Source organism: Protopterus annectens, chromosome 11.part0 (assembly GCF_019279795.1).
Source record: "Protopterus annectens isolate FY-2018-M chromosome 11.part0, PAN1.0, whole genome shotgun sequence".
Taxonomy (NCBI): domain Eukaryota; kingdom Metazoa; phylum Chordata; order Ceratodontiformes; family Protopteridae; genus Protopterus; species Protopterus annectens.
This window is the reverse complement of record NC_056745.1, coordinates 1,432,658,681-1,432,680,536: the sequence shown is the minus strand read 5'-3', so window position 1 is coordinate 1,432,680,536 and position 21,856 is coordinate 1,432,658,681. Positions and strand designations below refer to the sequence as shown.

At 39.6% G+C, this 21,856-nt stretch overlaps 1 protein-coding gene across 7 annotated transcripts in view; it reads left to right on the top strand.

Moving 5' to 3' along the window:
- The window catches only part of LOC122815888 (ankyrin repeat domain-containing protein 26-like), a 2,190,206-nt gene that overhangs the window by 87,468 nt on the left and 2,080,882 nt on the right, over positions 1–21,856 (top strand). For all 7 annotated transcript variants that reach the window (XM_044088730.1, XM_044088728.1, XM_044088731.1 and 4 more), the window contains exon 3: positions 19,073–19,246. In XM_044088730.1, the coding sequence (XP_043944665.1) occupies positions 19,073–19,246 (174 nt within the window). The remainder of the gene's footprint in view (positions 1–19,072; positions 19,247–21,856) is intronic.

The following is a 21,856-nucleotide window of genomic DNA, read 5'->3' as shown; positions in this document are numbered from 1 at the left end:
CCATTTCAGCTCATTACAACACAGAACCACCCCTCTTCTCTCATCCACTGCTCAAGCAGTTCCTCAGAGGGGCCAAAAACTTAAGACCACCCAGGAGAGCCCCTACTCCAACCTGGGTCCTTAACTTTGTATTGGAAAAACTTACTCTACCTCCTTTTGAGCCAGCTGCAAATGCAGAGTTGAAATTCCTTTCTTGGAAAACAGCCTTCCTTTTAGCCATCACTTCAGCAAGAAAGGGTGTCTGAATTACAGGCCCTTATGGCAGTGGAGCCTTTCATCATATTTCTTGTGGACAGGGTGTCCCTCAGGACCAATCCCTCCTTCATGCCCAAGGTAGTATCCACTGTGGCTCTTAATCAGTCCATTCATTTGCCAACCTTCTTTTCTAATCCACAGAACAAAGGAGAATGGATACTGCACTCCTTAGATGTGCACAGACAACTTAGATTTTACTTGGACAGGACTAAACCTCTCAGGAAATCTGAACAGCTGCTGGTGGCGTTTGCTGCAGGGGCAGAGGGGAAGGCCATTTTAAAGCAAACCATTTCTAAATGGATAGGCCATTGCATTCATTTCTGCTATAAGTACTATATAAAACCTATCCCACAGGGGATAAGACCACATTCAACCAGGGCTGCATCTACCTGTACAGCCTTTCTCAGAGGTGTCCCTACCAGGGACATCCTAGAAGCTGCTACCTGGATTTCTGTACATAATTTCACCAAGCATTACCATTTGCCAATTTTCTCTAAATCCAGAGCTGGTTTTGTCACTGCAGTCTTGCAGGGCCTTATAGCTGGTCCTAATGCTATCTAACTTCCTCCTCCCATCCTTAGCTTTGGGAATCTACCCAAATGTGATGACTGCAACAGTGAAACACAAAGAACATAGTACAGTTGTGTACACTTACCATAAATGTAGATGTTCGAGTGTATTCACTGTTGCCGTCCTGGTTACCCTCCCTCCAGCCCCCTGACTTCTTTTGGGTATACCTCTATTCCTTTTTACTATGATTAAAAGCTTTTTGGTGTATTTGCTTTTTTGATGGAGGTATAACCTTGTATATATATTTAATAGCTTCCCATTAAGGGGGCACCTGACATCTGGGGCAAGAAAAGCTGATGTAATAGCGTCGGCTGCATGCTTTTTACCCCTGACTACCTGATGTCATGGAAGATGAGACAGCAACCGACGCAGGACCCAAGACTTTGATGATCAGGCCGACTGAGGGCTACTGCAAGCAGATAACCCAAATGTGATGACTGCAACAGTGAATACACTCGAACATCTACATTTATGGTAAGTGTGCACAACTGTACTTTCTCTCAGTGGTCCTTTCAGGAACTTCCAATGTCACACAAAATCATAATAATGAATATGTGCAAGAAGGACCTTCAGTGCTGGCTGACATCCCAAGAAGTAACTCTAGGCCGTCCATTTGTTCTACTCACTCCTATAGCCACGGTGACCACAGACGCTTCCTTGATGGGGGGGGCATTATCAGGGAAGAACAGCCCAAGGCACGTGGAAGATGCACGAGCCTCATCTGCATATAAATGTCCTGGAGATGAGAGCGATACTTCTAGCGTTGCAGTCCTTTCAAGAGTCTCTCCCTCTGGGAACAATTGCAGTTCAGACTGACAATGTCAGTGGTCTGGTACATTAAACAAGGAGGAACCAAATTTTATCCCCTGTGTCGAGAGGCCCTGAGAGTATGGTAGTGGGCAACCTCCACCCAGTGCTTTCTGATAGCAATGCACATCCCGGGGAAATCCAGTGTGATAGCAGACGAGCTAAGCAGGGCAATTCTCTTGCCTCACGAGTGGTCCCTAAAGAACCAAGTAGCGGAAAGCATCTTCCGCAGGTGGGGCCAGCCTTGCTGCGATCTCTTTGCAATCTCAACGAATACGAAATGCAGCAGCTGCTTCACCCTAATCCCCCTGCCGGGGGATGCCCCAAGGGATGCACTGGTGCACAATTGGCCCCTGGGTCTCCTTTATGCCTTTTCCCCTTTCCCTCTATTACTCAAAGTATTGCAGAAAGCAAAGACTCTGGGAAGGACCATAATATTAATAGCCCCTTACTGGCCTTATCAGATTTGGTTTCCCTTCCTTCAGCCTCATCTATTGGAAGAGCCTCGGATCCTGGACCTGGTTCCAGATCTTCTGACCCATTCTTCGAGGGCTCTTCATCCTTCTCTTCACTCCCTCAGACTGACAGCTTGGCTGCTCCAGTTCCAAACATAGCCAGAATTTACAACCTTTCAGCCGAGGCCCAACATATTTTAAAATCCTCTCATAAATCATCTACCAGAAAATTATATCTTGGCAAATGAAAGAGATTTTCTATATGGGCATCTCAAAATGATCTTGATCGGTACCTAGCTTCAATTTCATCTGTTCTGGAGTTTCTGACTAAACTTTTCAATGAAGGAGCCACTGCAGCTACCATTAGAGTTCAATTAGCAGCAATCTCAAACTTTCATCTTGGCGTCCGAGGTTCTAATGTCATGTCACATCGACTCTCTAAAGCCTTTCTCAAGGGTACTATTCATTTGAGACCACCCGTCGAAACTCCAGCCATGCCATGGAATCTAAATTTTGTGCTTTCCCAAATTATATTACCTGCTTTTGAACCAGCCTCATCGTGTGATTTGAAATATCTTTCATGGAAGACCATATTTCTAATAGCTATCACTTCTGCTTGGAGGATTTCTGAGTTACAGGCCTTGACCATCAAACCTCCTTATCTGATTTTCCATAACGACAGAGTCTCGCTCAGGACTAACCCATCATTTTTACCCAAAGTTTGTTCAGAGACAAATCTCAACCAAGCTATTGAATTGCCCATTTTCTTTCCAAAATACAGAAATAAAATGGAATTCATGTTGCACAAACTTGATGTTCATAGGCAACTCCGATTTTATTTGGACAGGACCAAACAATTCAGGAAAACAGAACAGCTGTTTGTCTCCTTTTTGGAATTAAAAAAAGGTGCTCCAGTGACAAGTCACCTTGTCAAGATGGTTATCAGATTGTATTTTTTTCACTTACAGCTCAGTGAATGCTCCATTACAACAAAAAATAAAGGCCCACTCTACTAGAGCTGTATCTACCTCATCAGCCTTCTCTGCTAAGTTACCATTAGATGCTATTGTTGCAGCAGCCACCTGGTCAAGGTCTCATACCGTCATCACTCATTACAAAGTAGACAAGGCCTCCAGGGACAGGGCTTCCTTTGGTTCCACTGTTCTGAAGAACTTTCTCCCATGAGCCACCCAAGAAAGATGGTGCTTGGGATGCTACCCACCAGTAAGAATGAATGGTGAGATTGAACAACTTCACATAAAGAAGTTATGTACTCACCATAACGTTCCATGTGAGTTGTTCATCTCGCCTTCATTCTTACGTCCACCCTCCCACCCCCATCCAGTCTACTTGAGGTCCGAGACCTCTCTTATTTGTGGATATTCGTCAGTTATTCAGTTCTTAGAGTGACATATTAATAGTCATAGGTAGCCACTTGGCAGCAAACAAGATCTGAGGGAAGATCAAGGTGCATCTTGGGATAGGGAGTTGGCCTCGAGCTGGTTGAAGACCTCGAGCTTTTGCAGTTGGCCGAGTTGGAGCAGAGGATCGGCTGCGAACCCATCAGTAAGAATGAAGGCGAGATGAAAAACTCAAGTGGAATGTTATGGTGAGTACATAACTTCTTTTTCTATTTGATTTATACATAATTGTAATTTTTGTTAGGAGTGAGAAAAGCTCTGTGTAAGAATTTCCAAGTGAAAAATTTCCAACATAATGAAGATAGCACTTTATCTGTATATTTTAATACAGTAGAGAGTAGATTATCTGAACTAATTGGGACCTAGGGTAGTTTGGATAATCAAATTGTTCGGATAAGCAAATGTAATTGAACGGGATAAAAAAACTTCTAAAATCTTGCCTTTTTCTGCATGCAGGAATACACTTTTCAACCATTCAGCAATTGCAATGGACAATAAAGAATATTTTTCACACACAAGCTGGCTACAAGCTCAAAAAGGCATGCTCAAGCAGATACGTATAATGTTTACGTATTCAGACTTATGACTTTTCCTACCCAAAAACTTTGGAAGGCTGGTTCTGATAATTGATGTTTCTGATCATCAGTGTTCAGATAATCAACTCTCTACTGTATTATTTTCTTGTATTCTTCAGAGAAGTCTTCACTATTAATTTTGGAGTAGTTGTTCCAATAGGAATTGTCTAAATGTGTGAAATTTAACTTAATTTTATAAATGTATGACAAATATGATGTATTTTTTATTGCATTATTCTTGACATTTATTAAGAATTCCAATAGTTTGGGGAATGATTTCATATTTAGGTTAAATATCTTATTTAGCTCTGTGTTCACAAAGTCTCTAAATGTTTGTAAAAATAACCAGTTATCAGTATCTTGATTGCATTTGGACTTAACAGTATATATATATATATATATATATATATATATATATATATATATATATATATATATATATATATTGTATTTGGACCTTACATTTTCAACAGTATGTGTAAATATACATACACACACACACACACATACACACACACTTTTGGAAACAGAAAATATTAAGTCCTTAATACAGTGGTTAGAATATGTGAACTTTTGGAAAGAGAAAATTATGTTATTTAAATAGAGAATTTGAGAAGAGGGTGTAATTCCATTTATGCAAAAATCTTTTAATAATCAGATAAAACTATTAGGCACTATTTGTTTATGACTGGTTGTGATATATTTATTATTTACTAATATTTCGTGATGTATGTATTTCCATTTTGAATCACAAGATGAATTTATCCAAAATGCTATAGCTTTTACAATTTTTGAAGTAGTATGCAATTGATTATCAGGGAATCCAATTCCACCATTATCCCAACCTTTTCTGTGTCAATCAGTGGAAACTCGAGGTTTATTAGGATGCCAAAAACATTAAGTAGAATAGAATATTTATCTTCATTAATGTTTTGGTGAAGATAGTACCAAAGATTTTAAGGTAAACAATATTTTAGGGAAACTTACCATCTTAATAAGCATTAATCGTTCTTCATGATAAAGAAGAGTTTGTCCCAGTTTGTGGCTAAACTTAAAATTTTGTCAGCAACCTGTTGGAAGTTTGTTTGTATAATTTCTTTACTATTAGACATACTGTAATTAAATCAAAAGGTGCTTCAACAAAGTATTAGTTTAAGGGTGTGCACACTTATGCAACCAGCTTATTGTACGTTTTATATTTTTTCCTCTAACAGATTTGTTTGTTTTTCAATTGAATTGTACAGCTTATAGGTCACATAAAGGTGGGAAAAGTTTTGAAATGCTTTATTGTGGTCTCATTTTTTATATCACAAAAACCTGGCATTTTAACAAGGGTGTGTACACTTTTTATATCCACTGTAGGTGTTAAATGTCCTATCCCGATGTTGCATAATTCCACTTTTATTTATGCCTAAAGAAAAAGCCAAGTACCTTTCAGAAGTACTAGCTTATTAGAGAATAGATCCAGCTACCAAGATTCAAAAGTTGTTAGCAAATCAAGTAATTCAAGAGGCCCCACCAAACCAATGCCAATTTGGGGTATATTCCAGATTCATTTTGTTTCCAAAGAAGAACAAGTATCTTAAGCCAGTTTTAGACATAAACTGACATGGATGGTGCAGTGTTGCAGCAGTAACGTTGTTGCCTCACAGCAAGAGGTTCTCCAGTTCAATTCTCAGCTGGGGTGCCTTCTGTGTGGAGTCTACATGTCCTCCCTGCATTTGTGTGGGTTTCCTCCGGGTGCTCCAGTTTCCTCCCACAATTCAAAGACATCCATCTGGAGTGTTTCTCCCCGGGCCTCCACTGAAAATTGACTTCATTCCAAGTCAGACTTTCCCAATAAACAAATGTTAAGTAAATAAATAAAATAAAACATAAGCAAACTGAATCACTTTGTAAAACAGACCAAGTTCTCCATGGTCATGCTGCAGTCCATTGCATCTCTTTTGAGGAAGGATGACTGGCTGTGTTTGATCGACCTCAGGGGTGCATACCATCATATAAAGATAGTGGGGTGGTCTGGGAGGTGTCTTTACTTCCATCCGAGAACCAGTCACTATCAGTTTAGGCCACTGCCCTGTGGTCTTACCACTGCCTCCCAGGTCTTCCTCAAGTGCATGGCAGTTGTGGTAGCCTTGCTTAGGCTGCAAAGTTTCCAGGTGCTTCCTTACTTGGATAATTGGCTTCTCACCACCTTCATGAGACCATCTTCAATCAGGGCCAGGGATTACTTCCTCCAGTTTTGTCTTTCCTGGGAATCACTGTAAATTATCAGAAATCCAGCCTTGAGCCATTTCAGGCTTTGGAGATCACAGGCTGTCAGTTGAACTTAGTATCTCAGATTGCAAGACTCTGACTTTCAGAGTATCTGTCTTTCGTACTCAGGCAAGTTTCTTACTGTCTTTCAAGAAACCTCCGGCTTCCCTGGTTCTCAGATTCTTTTAAGTCACATGGCTGTAGCAATCTGCTTAATCCCCTTGACAAGGTACCATATGAGAATATTGCAGTGGACAGTGGTAATGCAGTGGTCCTACTTGACCTACTCTGTGGATTTTATTTTCCCATCATGTTGACATGAATCTGTTGAAGTCAAATCAAGTGGTAGTTGGAGTCTTCCGTAGTGTTGGTTGGGAGACCTTTGTTCTTCCTCCCCACACAGGGCAGTGTGATGACAGATGCCTTCCTTCTCAGTTGGGGTGGGGGTGGGGGCTCTTTGAAGGGAAAACAGTCCAAGGGATTTCTTTTAGATGATAGCAGTCCTATTTGTGTTTCTGGTTTTTCAGGACTTTCTCCTCAAGAGTGTGATTTCAGAGAAGACCGATAATATATCCGTGGTTTGATATCTGAACAAACTGGGGGGAACCTGTCTTACCTTCTTGGCCAGGAAGGCATGAGGGTTTTGCAAAGGGTGATTTCATGTCAGTGGTTTCTGGTAGCATGCACATCCCTGGGAAATCCAACATTTTAGTCAACAGTCTGAATAAGAACATCCTCCTCCCTCACTGGTGGTCCCTAAATCTGAGGGTAGCAGCTCAGAACTTCCAGTGCTGGGGCACTTCCTCTTGTGATTGTTTGCTTCCCCATCCAACATTAAGTGCAAAAGTTATTGCACCTTAGTATCTCCATAGTGACAGTCACCCAGGGACACACTCCTGTATGCTTATCCTCGTACCCCTCGATAACTATGTTTCTCCCCATTGCATAGAGAGACTGTGATCTTCTTTACTCCATTTGGCCCTGTCATGTGTGGTTCCCTTTTCTGTGGTCTCTTCTAAGGTACCCTCCTTGGGTGCTGGATCCCATTCGCAATCTCTCACCAGGTGGGCTTGGACCTGGCCAACCTGTGGATTCCCAGATTGACTTCAGGTTTCTCCAATTCCCTTGATGGCCAGAAATCCCAGGTTTTCAGAGGGAGTAGTTCACATTTTGTCTTTTTCCCAGAAGTCATTTACATGCAAAGTATATACTAACCAGTGTAAATGCTTCACTATTTAGGTTTCTTCTAAAGGGCTGGACCCCTTTTCAGCATCTTTTGAGGCTATCCTTCATTTTCTTGCTGACCTGTTTATTTGTGATTTAGTTTTTCCACTATTAAAGTGCAGACTCTTTTTGTTTTCCAACTTTCACATTGGCAGAGATAATATTCCTTTGGCAGTGTTGAAGATTTCAAAAGCCTTTCTCAGAGGAACCCTCTTGTTGTGATCCCCTAAGCAGAACCCAGACCCTCCTTGGTATTTACCTTTTATGCTTCATGTTCTTGTTAGACCTCCTTTTTGAGCCGTCAGTGACAAGTTTTTTCAAATTTGCTTTCATGGAAGACTTTTTTTTTCCTGGTGGTTGTTACTTCAGCCAGGCATGTGTCAGTGCTGCAGGCTTTATCCTGTCTGCCTCCTTTTCAGGTCATTCACAGAGACAGGGTATCTTTCAGAATGGTTCTTGCTTTTCTGCCTAAGGTGGTGTCGGAAACCACGTTGAATCAGGCCATTCACTTGCCAGTGTTTTTCCCTGTTTTTTCAAACAAAAGGGGAATATTTGCTGCATTGTCTCAGTGTTCACAGGCAACTGAGGTTTTTACTTGGAACCAGATCCTTCAGTTGTTAGCTTCATTTTCCAAAAGGCCGTTTGGGGAAGTCATTGCCCAAGTCCACCTTATCTAAGTGGCTTTCTGATTGCATTTATTTAGGATATAGTTTGAAAGAAATGGCTTTACCTTGCAAACCAAGGGGTCATTCTGCTAGAGCTATGGCTACCTCTGTGGCTTTCTTTGACAGCTGGTACAGATGGTATTTGTGCTGCAGGTAATTGAGTGGGTTCACACACTTTTGTGTCTCACTAAAAGTTGGCTATTCAGTCAAGATCTAGAGCCTCCTTTGGTTCACAATATTACAGAATGTGCTCTAGTAGGATCTCCCTGGGGTGGAACATGGCTGGAGACTCTGTCCCACAGGATGAACCTGGATGGAAAAGGCAATGTTGAATAGGAAAGTTATGTATTTACCACAATGATAGATCACGTTGTCTATTTCTGTCCAGTTCAACCTTCCTTTGCACCTGCCCCCCCCCCCCTTGCTGTATTGTGCTTCTCCTGGACATTTGACAACATAGTTGTTGAGGCTTTTCCCTCTTTCTCCTCCTTTCGGGGTCCTTGGTTAGCAGTTGGAATTTTTTGTTGAGGGGCAAACTCATATCTGAGGTAACTCTATAGAGGTGGAGCTTGGGGGGGGGTGAAGTTTTTGGAAATGGCCAGTCTCTGATCAGAGTCAGATCCGATAACCCACAGGTTGAACTGGATGGAAACAGACAACACCGATCTGTCATTATGGTACGTATATAACTTTCATTTTTACCTCCAGCTGCTGTTTTTTCTGGCCAGCACTGTCCCCTGTTAATCCTTGTCATGTGACAGCACTTACAGGTGCTTAAGATAATCGTGTTAATTACGTTTCTGACATCAGGAAGATGTGTAACAAGTGTGCCTTTTCCCTTTTTCAGAGTGTAATCACTGCACTTCATGCACTGCAAAACATTTAATCCAGTGTTTATTTTCATCTGATTCAACATATGATTCATTGGATCCGATTGGATCTGACCTTGGCATCAAATTATAAGCTTACTTGTGAAGATAGAGAAGAGGTCCAGGAGATTTCTCCATTTCCAGCTGGGAGCCAATCACTTTCAGTTCAGAGCCCTGACGTTCGGTCTCACCAAAGCCCCCAGGGTGTTCACAAAGATAATGGCATTGGTAGTGACCCACTTGCGCATGATCGGGTTCCAGGTTTTCCCATAGCTAGACAATTGGCTCCTAAATGCTACATACAGGCATCTTCTGGTCCATCATCTGGACCTTCTTTTCTAATAATTGCTGGATCTAGGCATATTAGCGAATTTTCTCAAGTGTCAGTTACTTCCAACACACACAATGGATAGAGTTTATTGAATGCCACCTCAATACCACTCTTCAGATTGTCAGACTTCCACAACACAGAATTTGTTCTGTACATCAGACAGCTTTACAGCTGATGCATCAACCATGCCCTCCAGCTTGATTGATACTACAACTGCTAGGTCTCATGGCTTCTTCCATTTTAATGGTTCCCATGGCTTGTCATCACAGATGAATTCTTGAGTGGATGCTTGCAGTTCAGTGGTCCCAGAAGATTCATCCTTTGCATGCCAGAATTTGTCTTACAAGAATTTGCAGATAGCACATCAAAGGATGGATTTCATCACCTTCAATCACGCAAGGGCGGTCCTTCTAGAATTACCAATGGCAATACTGTGACTACAAATGCCTCCCTTCTAGGTTGGGGGGCATTTCAAAAGGGAGAATGATCCAAGGTGCAAGGTACATGGTCAAACCTTGAGGCCAATCTTCACATCAATGTCTGGGATGACAGCAGTCTTCCTCGTGTTGTAGGCTGTCCAGGATGCCCTTCCCAAGGATGTGATTTCCATACATTCAAACAATATGGCTGTAGTATAGCACATCAACAAACAAGGAGGAACCTGTTCTTATTCCCTGTGTTGAGAGGCCATGACGGTTTGGCAGTTGGCAAGGTCTTCACACTCTTTTCTGATAGCAACGCATGTTCTGGTGTGTATTAAGTTCTAGAGGACAAGTTGAACAGAACTATTCTGACTCTGATGAATAGTCCTTCAACCCATCAGTGGCACTGCTAATTTTCAGCCACTGAGGCCAACCTTTCTGCGATCTGTTTGTCTCCCACCTGAACAACAAGTGCAGTACATACTTTTCCCTGATCCTTCCACAGAGTCAGTCACCAAGGGATGCTCTAGCCCACAGTTGGTCCCTTGGGCTCCTGTAAACCTTTTCTCCATTACCCCCCATGAACAAATTCATTCAGAAAAGCAGAAAGCGCAAGGCCAGAGTAATCCTCATTGCCCCCTACTGGCCCTGACAAACCTGTTATTTCTTTCTGTGGCCGCTACTAGTACATCCACCATGGATTTTGGATCACTATCCAGATCTTGTTTGTCACCTGTCTGGACACTATCTACCAGATTAGACTACCATGAAACTAACCACTTGGTTCCTCCAATTTTGACTATAGCCAGAGTTGCCGGGCTTCCCATTTCTGTTATTAATATAGTAACAGCCGTCCAGAAATATACTACAAGGAACATCTACAACAGTAAATAGAAAAAAGTTCTCTTTTGTGGCTACATCCAAGGGTTTGAACTCTTTCTCTGCTTCCATTCCTGCAGTCTTGGAATTTCTAGCTGAACTTTTTCAACAAGGATCTAGCTAATCTACCATCGAAGTTCAGATGGCAATGATTTCCAACTTTAATGCTGAACAAAATGATGCTTCTTTAGCTTCCTTAAAAATGTCAAAAGCCTTTCTTAGAGGAACTTTTCTACTGCATTCCCCCATTAGAGATCCAGTACCTCCATGGGATATTACGATTATGCTCTAGGTCCTAACATGACCACCCTTTGAACTTGCGGCCGCTGTAGCTAATTCAATTTTTGAATTGCAGGTTGTCTCATGTTAACCTCCATACTTGGTTTTCCATAAGAGTTGGGTCACACTCTCAGGTAATCAGTCATTCACTCTAGAGGTGGCATCCATAATTAACTTAAACCAATCCGTAGAGTTACCAGTGATTTTCGTTAGGTTTTCGAACAAGGAGGAAAACATCCTACACATGCTTGATGTGCCTTGCCAACTTAGATTCTGTCTGCACTGGACTAAAAGTTAGAAAATATGATCAACTTTTTATTGCTTACACTAATGCCAGGCTTAAAAAGGCTGTTACAAAAGTTACTATGTACAGATGGTTATCAAATTGCATCTCCTTTGTCTGTGCTCATTAGATTTACAGTTACAGTTCAAACCTAAGGCCAATTCAAGCAGAGCAGTGGCTACCTCAACAGCCTTTTCCAACAGACCTCCTATTGATGAAATCTGTGCAGCAACAGTGTGGTCCACTGTACATATCCTTGTATTTCATCACAAACTGGATGTGCAGTCCAGATCTCGCTAATTCTGTAAGACAGCTTGGGAATCTTTCCCCTGTGTGGAATCCGACAAATGTAGACAACATTAGATATGAAAGTTATGTACTTAACATAACGATAGATCCATGTTGCCTGATTTTCATCCAGTTCAACCTTCTCATCCCTCCGTCTGCCTTCCAAATTATTTGTGGATAGCTTCAAGATGATAAGGTGACCATCCCTTTTACCGTATCAGTGACCAATATTGTCTGCAACCATCACATTATGTTTATCATTTCCCCAGTCCATTTCCATTTTCTGGTTTTAGAGATTACCTTTTTCCATTAATAGATATGCACATTTTTCTGTAAAGCAAACTCTATCTGAGGTATTGGAGTGCAGTACAGGCAATTATGGGTAGGGGAGGAGTCAGAGACCTGGAATCGTTAAAGCTTCTAATTTGGTGCTGAGGTCAATCTGATTAGATCTGATGTCCCATATGTTGAACTGGACAAACATCCATAAAAACAAAAACCTTTGAGTAAACATGCAAAGCACTAAAAGTACAAAAAATACTTTATTTATTCCAAGATCACAAGTTAAAAACTTTTGCCACACAGAGTGGCTTCTTCAGGTAAATCTGAATAGAACAAGTGCAACCACCATTTAAATACAGTATGGAATGGTCACGTGATATATGCTAGTTATGTGACACGTTTTAATACAGTGTGAGATGGTCACATGATGTATAAATGCTAGTCATGTGGCACATTTAAATTAAATAAAGCTCCTAAAAATTCAACATTTACTGTTTAAATATGCAAATAGATAAAACATACTAAAATCAAAAGGTTGAATTTATATTTACATAATCATTTCATACTTTCATCTGTATGCCATTAAGAAGTGGTTTCAAAGATTTGTGTCCATTCAGACGAGGACATGTGTGCTTTCAAGTGTAAAATCCAGTAAAATTCATCAAATTCAGTATAATGAGAAATGTTACCACCCCACAAAGATTCATGAACAAAATACACAGTACAAAATTTAAAATCATACTCTGTCCCTCTATCAACTTTGTTTTTGTACAGTGCATTAGTTAATATCTGTTTTTTAATCTCAGAAATATGATTACTAATACGTTGTTTCAACTTTTGATCAGTTTTACCTACATAGTAAGCATTACAGCGTACACATAAAGCCAGGTGTACTAAATTCCTAGTATTAAAATTCCCTGTCACTGTTGGCTCAAATTCTTGACCACTCACTGGATGAACAAACACTGTCAGTATAGATATACTTACAACAGACACAGTTTCCACACTTAAAGGTACCCTTCTTAGTGGTTGCAACCAGGGTAGAAATGCGTGGTTGCTCTTTATAACAATGTAACTGTTTCAAATTAAGATTTCTCTTACATCCAAACTGTGGTCTACCTGAAATTACTGTTCTTAAATCGGGTACATCATGCAAAATATGCCAGTATTTATTTATGATTTGTCTAACAATGTTGGTATTATTATAAGTTACCATGCATCTCACTGTCCTCTTTGGTTTAGAAACCAAGGGAATACTTCTGTCAGTAATTGGCTTAACAGAGAAGGTGGCTCTGACAGTAGTGGAACTTCGCTGCCTGATTTCACTGGTAATGTTTACTATATTTATTATGAAATCATTAGTCATTTTCCTTAGCTGATTGTTCATCAGGTTACCGAATTTCCTAAGACTGCAGTCATATATGGTATACCGAAGATCCCTGACTAACCATTCGTTTAAACCTATTGTCTCAGCTAATGATTGAGTTACTGAACCAAGCTCAAAGTTTTGAAAGACTCAGCTTAATACCCGTTTTGTTAAACCCTACTCTATCATTAAAGACGCAACTCAGTTTTTACAGAATTTACAACATTGGTCACAATATAGAGCAAATGCTTGCTACTTTGCAACCCTAAATTTTGATTCCCTTTTTACCATGATACCTAACAAAATTGGAGTCCAGTCAGTGAAAACATTTTTGTTAGATTTTACAGAATACATGCAGGCTTATATAAATACCCTGTGCCAACTGCTAATGCTTGTCCCTCTACAGATGAAGGGTGTAGTGATGGGCACACCCGTTGCTAACACATATGCAAACATTGTTATGCATATTTAGGAGAGGAGATTCATCTTAGCAACTGAAAACCCATTTAATAGTAAGGTGTTATTTTATCGATGGTTCGTGGATGATCCATTTCTCATATGGAGTGACAATACAAAACAGTATGATGAATTTTTTTCATTTTATTTCAAACACATCCAGCATTTTAAAGTTTAAGAAAAATTTAAACTTTAGTCATATTGATTTCCTGGAGATAACTATATATAAGAATACTGATGGTACACTCGCTACTGCACTCTACAGGAAACCTGTGAAACGGAATTCTTGTTTACATAGAAGTAGCATGCACCTTCAGTTTATATTTAATAACATAGGAATCAGATGATGCGAGTAGCTCGAGTAAACACATCTAACTACCTGATGAATAAATAGTTCGATTAAACACATCTGACTACCTGATGAATAATCAGCTAAGGAAAATGACCAATGATTTCATAATGAATATGACACCCAAGTAGTAAATAACATTACAAATTAAATCGGGCAGCGACGTTGCACTACTGCCAGATCCACCTTCTCTGCTGAGCAAAGTACTGATAGAAGTACTCCCTTGTTTTGTAAACCAAAGAGGGCAGTGAGATGCATGCTAACTTATAATAAAATATCAACATTTTTAGACAAATTATAAATACATACTGGCATATTTTGCAGGATGTACCTGATTTAAGAACAGTAATTTCAGGTAGACCACAGTTTGGGTGTAAGAGAAATGTTAATCTGAAAAGTTACTTTTTTATAAAGAGCAGCCACACATTCCTAACATGGTTACATCCACTAAGAAGGGTACCTTTATGTGTGAAAACTGTTTAGGTATATCTATACTGATAGAAGGTTTGTTCATCCAGTGAATGGTCAAGAATTTTAGCTAAGAGCCACAGGGAATTGTAATACTAAGAATTTAGTATAACTGGCTTTGTGTGTACGCTGTGATGCTTACTATGTAGTTAAGATTAATCAAAAATTGAAGCAATGTGTTAGTAATCATATCTCTTGAGATTAAGAGACAGATATTAACAAATATTGTGTATAAACACAAAACTGATGGGCCAGAACATGATTTTAAATTTTGTATTTTGCATGTTGTTTATGAATCTTTGTGTGGTGGCAACATTTCTCATTACACTTAATTAGATGAATTTTATTGGATTTTACTCTTGAAAGCACACATTTATCCACATCTGAATGGGCATGCATCCTTGAAACTATTTCTTAATGACATACATATGAAAGTATGACATGATTATGTAAATATAAATTCAACCTTTTGATTTTAGTATGTTTTATTTATTTGCATATTTAAATATTAAGTGTTGCATTTTAAAGAGTTTTATTTCATTTAATTTTAAATGTGCCACGTGACTAGCATTTATATAGCATGTGGTCATCTCACATTGTATTTAAATGTGTGACATGACCAGTATATATCATGTGATCATTCTACATTGTATTTAAATAGTGGCTGCACTTGTTCTATTTAGATTTGCCTGAAGACGCCACTCTGTGTGGCAAGTATTTTTAACTTGTGATCTTGGAATAAACAAAGTGTTTTTGTACTTTTAGTGTTTTGCATGTTTACTCAGTGTTGTTTGTGTTTATGGACTTGGACTTTTTGAAACCACTGGTTTAACTGTTACCTTGGATGATTGTTTTAAAGAACCTGCTAAAAGTAAGACAACATGGATATGTTGTTATGGGAAGTCTGTAACTTTCATTTAAACATCGCCTTCTGTACAAAGTCATTTTCGTAAGAAATAATGAGTTATTAATAATAAGGCATGAATAATTTAACATAGCTGGGACATTGTTTCATGTCCAAGGGGGAGGGGTGGTTTGAGGCATTTGCCTGACATACATTGCCTAGGGATGTGTAGTCTACCAGCCTTTCGATCATTCCAAAGTACAAATTGCCAATGGCTATAAGTGTACATTGAAAGATGATTTTTTTAATGGCTACACTTGTCAAGTGGTATATGTCTTAAGAGCATTTGTGCATCAGCACTGTAGACCAGACCAAGGGAAAAGATATCCCTTATATGGCCAAGGATGCGCAGAGTTCAGACTCTAGCCTTGGAGTACAACACTTTAATATGTTTTTTCCCTTCTTTGTGCCAAGCCTCTTGTTAACACTCAGTCACAGATTTGGTTGATATTTTAAATAAGGACGAAGACTGGTGTATTTGCAGCTTGAGGAACTTAAAATATGCTTTGTGTATTTGTTTTTTGTTAGTGGCTTTGCATTATTTATTTGTTGTTGCAGAATTCTAAGTCTGCTTTAATATTTATTGCTATGGTTATTGTAAAAATGAAATGTTAATATTTATTGAGTGAGATTCTACTTGATATATTTTGTTCCATTATTTCCATTTTAATTTAGTTCAGTGTTATTACATAATTTTGGATTCATCACCTGGTTAGCATTCATTACACTCTGATTTTACTTCACTTAATTATTCTAAGACATATACATATTCTACACATTATTTTAATCCTTAATGTTTTTCTACAAATGGACTAGCTCATTGTCTGTGCATTTAACAGTTTTCTTCAACTTTTACCTTTGATTTATTTTGTTTAGTTTAAATCTGTTACATTTTCTAGTATGACCTCTCTTTTGTCTTTCTTCCATTGCTCCTCCTTGGCTCTAAATGTATGATCAGCTTCTTCTTCACCAGCAGCTCCATGGCTTTACCTTTTTCTGGGGTGGTAGTGATGACATCTGGCTTATAATTGCAGCCCCAACATGTAGGGAATTTTGAAAGAATGAAACAGCATTATCAGCACAGATGTATACTTAAATCATCTGTTAGCATGTAGTTGCCTGCTTTACAATAGCTGCAGCTGTTTATTAAGGAGATGTTCCCTGAGAGTGAAACGTAACCTGTAGAACACAAATCATCCATAAGCGTGTAAGCACTCGCCTTTTTCTTTTTCACTGGTTTACTGTAACATGGCTTACAGTAGTTTGGCTGCACTTGAAGGCTAGCTTTTACAAGCTTTTGGTTTCCTGCCAACAAAGCTTATTGTCTGTGTTTCACAGTACTTCTAACCTGATAAAAATGTGTATATATATATATATATATATATATATATATATATATATATATATATATCAATATCATTTTTCCCCTTTACAGTAATATACATGACATGTCTAGCCCAGTATCAGAAATCCATTTAATAGTTTTACCTTGTTTTGCATGGTCCAACCTAAAGCAAAATCTGGGAGGATATTTCCAAGACCACTTGAACACTGTAATGTAATCTTTGTGAATCAAGCAAAACACTAGGTATAAAAGTCTGTTTTCAATAGTAAACTTGTAGCCTTAGGCCAGTTAAGTGAGTTGTTCATATCTGTATAATATTTAGGGTTGTAAGACTCAAACATAGCCTGTTGGAGATGCGGACCTTATTTGTAACTTGTTCAGTCTGTATTGCCTTAATGCCAGTTGTGTATACTTTCATTTTTCCTTGAGCTTTTTCAGCTGGCTGTAAGACCATGTATCTAGCATCAGTGACTCAGCTGTGATCCCACATACCTAATTTGTTAGAGAATTTTTTTAAATGACGTCATGGTTCTTGTGCTATTTTAGCAGAGACTCATCCCTTCTCCCTCCCCAGCTCCTCAAATTCTGTCTACAGTTATTTAATCATTTCAGGGTGATAATAATATATGTTTATCATATTGATCACTGCTGCAGTAGCCTTGGCAATATGGGTTATATCCTGCCAGGGATAAAACAGCCAGCAAGCTTTCAAAGCTTCAGGAAACCTTCTATTCACTCAAACTGTCAAGTGGCTTGAGCTGAGGGTTTCGAGGATAGACTGTCATCTTGTGTTTTCCTTTGCTGGACAGATGCAGTAAGTTCTCTTTGGGGAAAACCTTCCATTTTCTTAATTTTGTTGATGTTTTATTACTTTTCTCTTAATGAAAGTTATTTTAAAGATGGGAGTGTTGTGTTTCAGCAGACTGTCTTGAGACTGTAACATACTTTTGAACGGAACACTCATTTTTGCTGTCAGAATAAAGTGGTGTAAAGTAACTGAAAACATTTTTTCTGTGGATTAATTTTGTTTATTTTACTTTTCTGTGGCTGGCATAGTGTTTTAAAGTACTTTTTATTGTGTTTTTCTTTCAAAGTACTAAAAATTAACTTTTGTGCACTGGTAGTGTATTCTGGCAATTGCTGCTTGTTTTCCCCGAGAAGGAGGCGTCATGTTTGGCTTGATCATGGAGCAGACTACCTTTCCACTTGTCTTCCCTTCCCCCAGCCACAAAAAAGGGAAAAAAAATTAAGCAAACAGCCTTTGCCATAACAGCAGGCTAGCAATTTGCCTCATTGGCAGATGAGTGAATCTGTTGTGGCCATTGCTATACCTCAAACCATTCCTCTTTTACTCCACATCCCTGTGGTGTTGCATCTACAGCCACTATGGACCTGGGGTTAGCCACATGCTCTGGAACTATTAGTGGGCAAGGAAGAGACACTCTTGTTGATCATGGGAGAGGGAACATCGAAGGTTTCTTTGTTGTGTCACAGTGTTTTGCCTATCCCTGGGGAAGCTGCTGCTGCCGGTAGTAACATGGCTGGCCCATTTTCCTGCCAAACAGAAATGGAAAACCAAGCATGTATCTACTCCTCCTCCTCAATTTTCTTTGGCTAGAAGTAGTTTACTGGGTGTGGCTCATGATTTAATTTAACCTATTGATCCTTCTTGTAAAATAAATAGGGATTCCTCTTTTCTTGAAGAGATTCAAGATTCTGAATCTGAGAAGGAAAATGCAGCGATGGATACTGGGTTTTCTCCTCAGATTTCGATTCAGACTCAGAGGAGAGCTCAGTGTCTGATTCTGCCTGTGTGTGTGTGTGGGGGGGGGGTTCTTTCTCTGAGACTGTTGCTAGAATGTACCAGTGTTTTCAGTGGGAGAGCACTGAGGTTTTTCAGTCCCTCAGAAAATACTATGAGTTGTTACAGAAGGATTTTCCAAAACCTACACCCATCTCTCCTGTCTGTCTGTGGGCCACAAGTTACTTTCTGCTTTACTGTCTGTCTGTCTGTGTCTGTCTGTGCCCTAGTCATCTCAGTAGTGTGCAACTTAAGAAGAAGTGGGTTGTTTAAGTTAGCTAATAACAAGACTGGTTTAAAAATAGTGTTTAATATTAAGTTAGAATGGAAAATATGCCAGTGGGTATGCTGATTTTATGGGAACTGTATAACAGGCTCAAAAACATAATATCTAATAATAAGTTGCAGTGAAATCGGTAAGTTGAAATTTTGGTATACGTATGACTAATTATTACCCGTAGGAAGATAATAAACTATTTTTCTGATCACTGCAGTGATGAAACATTTTTTTATTTTTTAAAGGCAGTGCAGTGTGAACAAGACCGTTGCGTATCTATCTTGCTCACAAATGGTGCTGACACTACCCTTAAGGACATTCATGGCAATACTGCTCTTCATCTTGCCTGTCTTATTCCTACTGTCTCAATGGCGACACAGTTATTGGAGCATGGAGCAGACATTAATGCAACAAATAAGGTATGAATTGACAACATTTTGTAAGTAGACTGTTTTTTTGCTTATTTAATCTGATTCAGCTTTAAATTTCAGTGAGTAATAAAAATCAAATCTGACTAATAGAAATATACAGTGACTCTGCTAAGCATTGCAGTGTATTTACCTTTTCAGAAGACGTGGTCTGTGTGGAGCTATTCATGCTTTTTCTAAATGCTTGTTGTCATTTAAACAAATAAAGGTAATTTATTAGCCTTTACTTTGTAAATGTCATTGGCTAAGCTTTATGATGATGGGTTTTTGGCATTGTAGAACATTTCTTCCTCTGACTGCTGACTTACTGAGTTGGCACAGTAGATGTAATGGGATTAACCATGAGCAGAAAAGTTTGAGATGGCAAACAGCAGCTTACTAAACTAGTTGTCCTACAGTGGGACAGTGAGACAAAATTTATTTAGATTCTTTAAGGTTCTTTTTATTCCCAAGGAAGAACAAAGACCTAAGGCCCATTTTGGACCTCAGCAATTTAAACGTGTCAAAAAGACACAATTCTGGTTGGTTTTGATACAGTTGATTCTGCCCCTCCTCAAGAAGGGGACTAGATGTGGTTCAAAACCCTTCAGGATTATCACCTGAAGATCGCAAGGCAGTCCAGAGGTTATTATCAGTTTTGAGCATTGCCATTTGATGTCACCACAGCCCCCCTCCTCTGGGTGTTCACCAATTGCATGGCAGTAGTAGCAGTATATGTCAGACTGTAAGGGTTCAGAGTGTTCTCTTATTTAGATGACTGGCTTCTCACTGCAAGCATAAAAGAATCTTTAATTCTAGCAAGAGTCTGTTTACTCCACCTCTGTCAATATTTGTACTCAGTCTTTGGAATTCACAGGTTGCTATTTAAATACAGTATCTCAAATAGCAAAACTGCAACATGCAAGGCTGACTTCTTTTTAATTAGAAATGCAGCTCACACAGTCAACTAGCATCTCTAATCTAATTACTGGGATCCATGGCAGCTTCCATAGAGTTGATTCTTAATGCAAGTATTTTTATAAACTTCCTTTAGTGGACACTGTTAGTCTAGTGGTTACAACTGACCCATCCTGCTGTTCATCCAGTTAAGTTGTGTACCCTATGTTGCCATCACATATCTTATTAGATTAATTCCTTCATAGCTTGCCACGAAGTTCAGTAACTTCCCTTGGCCACAGTTACCACGGACGTCTTCCTAGTGGTGTGGGGGAAAGTTCCACGAATGTGGACCATTTTGGAAGTCCATCTTCACATCAACATTCTGGAGATGAGGGCCGCCATTCTAGCATTGTAGGTGCTTCAGGGCTTCCCTCCCCAAGTTGTGTTTTTATCCAGATAGATAAATTCTTGCCCACTGTGTTGGGAGTCCATGAGTGTATGGCAATTGGCAGTGTCTTTACAACACTTTCAAATAGCTGCATAATACCAGATTGAACCAAAATTCTAGCAGACAGGCTGAGTCAGTGCATTCTTATGCCTCACAAGTGGAACCTCAACCAGACAGTGATGACAGAAGTAATCAGTTGCGTGGGCCAGCCTTGCTGTGACATCTTTGCACCTCTCACATTGTCATCTTTCGAATATATTATATAGACCCTATTTTCTGCCAGGTGAATACATTTTCATTCTCCAGTGACTACCTACACCTATTTGCTGACTTCTTTTGCAGTTGCAAATAAGTGCCCTGTTGGTGATTTTGTTTTTTCTTACTTTTTGTACTTCTTGGGGTTAATGTCATCCAGAAAGGGTAAATGGCAGTGTGTGAGAAAGATTCCCCATACAGACTGCCACGAAAAGTGTTTTATCTAGGAGCTTCTCAAGATCATACGTCCTGCTCTGTTAGGCATTCGTTCCAAAAAAACTGCACAGTAGACTTTCTTCCTTTTCCTTGTATCTTGAGAAACAGCATCTTAAGTTTCTTGCTAAAGATACAATGGAAAGAATCTCCCGCCACAAGGGTCAGCTGTTAGGGACGAAGAAGAAGAAGAAGGTGGAAAAGGTATGACTGGAATCTTCCACTCTCCAGCCTCTGTCCTGTGTTTCTCCTGAGGTCATTAAAAACCCGGAAGCTCGTCTGGCTGTGCTGTCAGATTTTCTGCTGCAACCATGTCGGAGGCCTGTGAGGGTCCGGCTGGCAGCATGTCCAAAGAGACTTTGCAGGCATCCACCTCGAACATTCAGGGGGAACCATGGGTGATGTTTTCTGAGGGGCCTAAGGGAGTTCCTCAGTTTTTGGTTGGGGAAGAAGTTCCTACTACGGTTCTCGATTGCTGTCCTAGATCTGAGCCTTCTCAGCTTTCTGGAAGGGATGTTCTTTTAAAGAAGAAACAAAAAAAATTAAACCCATTTCTTCTGCTCCTAGGGATCTCCAAAAGTGAGTCGCAGGCCTTTCACTTAGGGGCTATTTGCTGGTTTAATGTCCTTAAAGCCTCATCATGGGGTTTCAGTCCGTGCTCCTCCTTGGTTCTCTACTCCTCGTAAAAGGCCTAGACAACAGGATTATTCTGAGGATGAGGTGGATTCAGGTAATGAATCCCTGACTTATTCTACTTTAGACTGTAGGTCAGAGGAGGAGGAATCTGTTAGTCCAGATGTTCTTTT